Here is a 4813-nt window from a genome sequence, read left to right on the forward strand (position 1 = left end):
CCTGTAACAACATCTGGAGAAGCCTCTACAGTCTGGCGACCACTCATAGCATAGAACCGGCTGGGTCTTCCCGAACTCTGCGCACCACCCCTAGCTGCACCACGCCCCGCGGGTGCTGGGGTACCTCGAGCTGGAGAGGGGGCTGAAGATGTAGCAGCCGATGGGCTGGCTGGCTGTGCTGTGCCCCTACCCGCTCCTTGGCGGGATACACGACAATGCCTCTGAATATGACCCCTCATCCCACATCCATAGAATACGGGTAACTCCAAGTAGCAAATCCGTGAGTGTATCTTCTCGCACCTGGGGCACGGGGACCTCTGCTGCCGCTGGGACCTCTCTCCTGACTGACCGCACTGGTGGGATCCCCTGTCGCCCTAACTGGGCCTAAAACGACTCCACCACTGCTGCTGGATGGGCCCTGATGGCGGTGCACAGGCTGAAGACTGTGCAACAGATTGGGACGGCCCTGATGATCCTCCCCAAAAAGCTGATCTTCCCCCACCTAGTGACTCACCCATGTTGCCCATAGACCGGGTCTTTCTGTTACCCTCTCTCTCCATTCTGTTCTTCAGTTTACGATTCTCCGTGGCCTGAGCAAATGCCACCATCTTCCCATAATTCATGTCAGAATTCAAATCATCTATAGAAGCCTCATTAATAGTCAAAGGATTAAGGCCCTGAACAAATCGGCGCACCCTAGCCTCCATCGTGGGCAATATGTGAATAGCATATTTGGACAGGCGGGCAAACTCCATATGGTAATCCCACACTTCTGCTACCTTGATTCAGATTCTCAAACTTTGCTGCACGGGCTGCCCTTGTCTCAGCAGGCAGGAAATGATCTATAAAGGTATCGGCAAACTCGCTCCACCTCGCGGGAGGGCTCCCCTCCTCACGGGAATCTTACCACAACTCAAACCACGAATAGGCCACCCCTTTTAGACGGTAGGCAGCTAACTCTACTCCCTCTGTCTCAGTCAAACACATAACCCTGAGGGTCTTGTGCATCTCATCAATAAAATCCTGAGGGTCTTCTTCCGGATTGGCACCCGTAAACACTGGAGGGTCTAACTGAAGAAATCTGTTCACCCTAGAACTGGTGGAATCCCCTTGCTGGCTAGATGAACTGGGTGCAGCACCTGACCTCTGGGCCTGAGAGGCCATCAGAAATACTAGAACCGGAAGCTGGGGCTGGAGGCGGAATAGGAGTATCAATGGGAGGGATGGTGGTACCCACCGCAGGTATAGGAACTGAGGTAGTCCGCTCCGGAATAGAAGAATCAGGTAGGGTGATAGCAGGGCGATTATCCTCCCCCGCAATATCAAGTAGTGAATCATCGGCCACTCCTGGGGTGGCACTAGCTCCTTGGCCAATTCTGGCTTTCTTCTTAGGTGCCATGTACTGAAAATTGAAGGAATGCACTAGTTAGAGGAGGAATAGTTTCACAATTGCCGCACGATCCAAAATATCAAGGAAGGGTGTTATTCCTAATGCCCAAGTAGCCTCCAACTTATAGATGTGGTCGACTTCATACCGATAAGAAGGACTCTACTAGACACGGCTCCGAGACGTCCTAGGACACTTTAAAACCTTAGGCTCTGATACCAAGTTTGTCACGCCCCAACCTCGGGAGGCGCGACTGGCGCTCAATCGAGTGAACCCAACTGAGCAAGCCTTATTAACACTTTCTACCTAACTCATTACGATTAAGGAAACCATGCTTTCGTTTATTTAGATAATAGCAAAATCGAACATTCAACATTGTTAGTTAATTTTTATATCACAAATCTTAAATCATGGCTAAGTTTCCAAGATTTCATACAGTTATAGCTTACAAGAACCAGAGTATGGAGTTACAACACAGTTCATTAACCCATCCAACACCCATACATAACCCACGCAAACGTCTACGGAGCCTCTATGGATACAAAAGACAAGTTATGACAACGCCGGCAATAAGGCTCCAGCTATACCTCAAAAGTGAAAGTCTACAATAAAAGATGTACAACATAACCCCTTGAAGGAGAAAGGGGCTCACCAAGACTTTGAGAGGAGGACACTCCGCTACGCGCGATCGGCATTATCCGCTATGGCATCGCTATTTTGAGCGGAGTCCGATCTCGACCCGATCGGCTAGGTTGCCTCATTTGAGACATATACTTCAATCACAATCTCATTTTCCCTTTTTTCGGAATTCAATATCAGCACAATACCACCATGTGTGCGGCATGACGTCCGATCTCGGCCCGATCGGCTAGGCCGCCTTACCAAGGCGTTGTTCCCTTCTCATTACTCATCTCGTTTCAATCTTTGTTTCACATATATCATTTCATAGGCACTTGGGGCCACAACTATCACATTATTTTTGGCACTAGGCCACATTTCACATCATTCCCAATTTCAATGTTAGCTTTGCAATTTAGGATAATAGGTGCACACAAGAGCAATTTAAATTGTAAGCATATATAGGACTTAACATAGATGGCACAACAAACACAGCTTCAATCTTGATTTATGGTCTAAGCATTTCAATACATGATTCGTATTCTTCGTACCTTTTCAAGTTATCAAGAATAACACATTGATCATATTGAGACACATCTTTCACGTATATAAAGTTGCAACACCAATTCATGTGAAATAACAATCAATACAACAATCCAACTTTAATCTTACCGGATTTACACAAACACCGAGCTCAATTTCTAAAAAGACGGGGTTTTAGCCACACATACCTCAATAGAGCTTTTCCTTAAATTCTTACAAAGTTCCGGGACTCTTAGCAACTTCAATCTATTTTATAGGAATTACACATTGAACCAAGAATTAGAGACATGATTAAGATTCTAGCTCATTTGAGCATATTATCAAGCACTAAGTGTGCATTGTTATCTTAAGTCCCTTTTGTGAGAGATTTCTTCAATCTTATACTCCAATTGCTATCTTTTTAGTTCACAACCTCCCCATACCCCATTATCTTTTATGCATGAAAGATTATCAGCCCTTATACCCATGAACCCACTTGCTAATCACTTATTTTAGTAGAAATTTCGAAATTATAGATTAGGGCACAAGTTCTTACCTCTTAGGGTGAAGACCTAATGATTTCATTTGACAATCTTCAAGGATTTGGGGCAAGAATTGAGTGGGGACTTGATGAGGATCACTCCCTCTCTCTCTAGACTTCCTCTCTCACTCTATATGTAGTAAAATAACATAAAAATGGTCGGATAAGGTATTTTTAATGGGATGGGTCGGGCTTTAAAAGTTAGAAAATAGGAGCCCCGACACAATCTACGATTGCATATGCGATCGCATAATTGACATGCGGCCCGCGAAATGGACCGCAAACTGCCCGAGTATGCGACAGGAATGCGGTCCGCATACCTGTTCTACGGTCGCATAATGCACCGCAGAACTGCCCCTCGCAAAATTTCAAGGGAATTATGCGATGACTATGCGACCCGCATATTGATTATGTTGGTCGCATTGTTGACCTCAAAATTACCATCAAACTGTCTGACTCTGCAGCGACTATGCAGTCCGCGTAGCTATTATGTGACCGTATAAGGACCGCATAAATGCACTTTTCTAGAAAATATTTTTCCTTAACTTTTTAATGCATAGATCAATCCAAAGGGTCCAAACCGCGGCGAGCTTCCTAACTTGGAACTACGAGCTCTCGGGTTTTGAATAGAAATTTTTACGGGGCCTTACAATTTGGGCCTTTGAAGGCTCCCGATAGTGTAAATGATACTTATATAATTCATTTAGCTATTCTGGTATGTAATAACTCTATAATAACATATTTGGAAATATTTAGTAAAGTTGGGGGGTTCTTCTTATATCTTTTGTTAAAACTGGGTAGAAATCCTGCCTATAGGATTTAATTAAGCTGGTTGAATTATGTGAGCATTATATTGCGCTTAGAAATCCTACCTATAGGACTTTCATAATCATGCTGATTCTGTATTTTACATTTGCATACTAGAGATCCTACTTATAGGATTTTCGTTCAGTTCTGTGCATTAGAAATCATGTTCATAGGATCTGTACATGTTTTCAACAAATGTGCATTAGCAAGCATGCCTATAGGGTCTTGTTATTTGAATTAACTGTCCTTCCTGGCAATTTGTTTAATTTCTGCCCGACAATTAAATCTTTTCTTTATTTATAGTCTCAATATAACCAACCGCTTTCGCGAATACTTTAGAAACTCAATTAAGTTTCTTTGAGACTTACTACAACACAATATCTTATTGATAATCAATTTTATTTCTCCAAAATAGTATAATTGGCTCTTTCAGAGCTCTCAATTAATTTGGTACTATCACATATTCATCAACATCCATATGATGAATATCTCTTTTAAAGAGAAAGTTATACCATTATGGTCATGGTCAAAATTCTATTCAAGATCTGTTCCTTGCATTACTGTTGTCTTTAATAATCACATCACCAAAAATTTTGGCGTACAATAGGTATGTGACCAATGACCATTCATGTCATAATAATGATATTATTTTCTTATTTCTTCTCAAACCTCATTCTAGAAGTGAGTGTGGTGTATTCACTACTAGTAGCACGTTCATATTCTTCCAAGAATGAATATGTATTCATAAATCACATGTTGTCACATTCACATCATGAATGGACCATAATCCCATATGTGCTCTATAAAATCTCATGTCAAATCGATGATAAATTTCACAAAGTGAAGGATTATTTTGAGAATCCTTAATATTCTCATTACCACAATGATGACGATTATAATTTCGGCTATTGCCACGTCCACATCTGTTGATACGTACC

The 4813-nt window shown here is 42.5% G+C and overlaps 1 protein-coding gene across 1 annotated transcript; it reads right to left on the bottom strand.

Annotated features, from left to right (window-relative positions):
- Positions 236–1399, bottom strand: LOC109238714 (arabinogalactan protein 1-like). The gene is made up of 2 exons (XM_019405192.1): positions 1145–1399; positions 236–418 (listed from the first exon to the last, which is right to left on the bottom strand). Exons 1-2 carry the CDS (start codon positions 1397–1399, stop codon positions 236–238), a joined length of 438 nt encoding a protein of 145 aa, XP_019260737.1.

Source organism: Nicotiana attenuata, chromosome 1, assembly GCF_001879085.1.
Source record: "Nicotiana attenuata strain UT chromosome 1, NIATTr2, whole genome shotgun sequence".
Classification (NCBI taxonomy): Eukaryota; Viridiplantae; Streptophyta; class Magnoliopsida; order Solanales; family Solanaceae; genus Nicotiana; species Nicotiana attenuata.

Excerpts from the sequence above, each read along its gene's own strand:
- LOC109238714 (XM_019405192.1), bottom strand. The coding sequence starts at position 1,399 with ATGGCACCTAAGAAGAAAGCCAGAATTGGCCAAGGAGCTAGTGCCACC. Across the intron at positions 419-1,144 it reads ATGGCCTCTCAGGCCCAGAG|GGCCCATCCAGCAGCAGTGG; the intron begins GTCAGGTGCTGC and ends CACCGCCATCAG.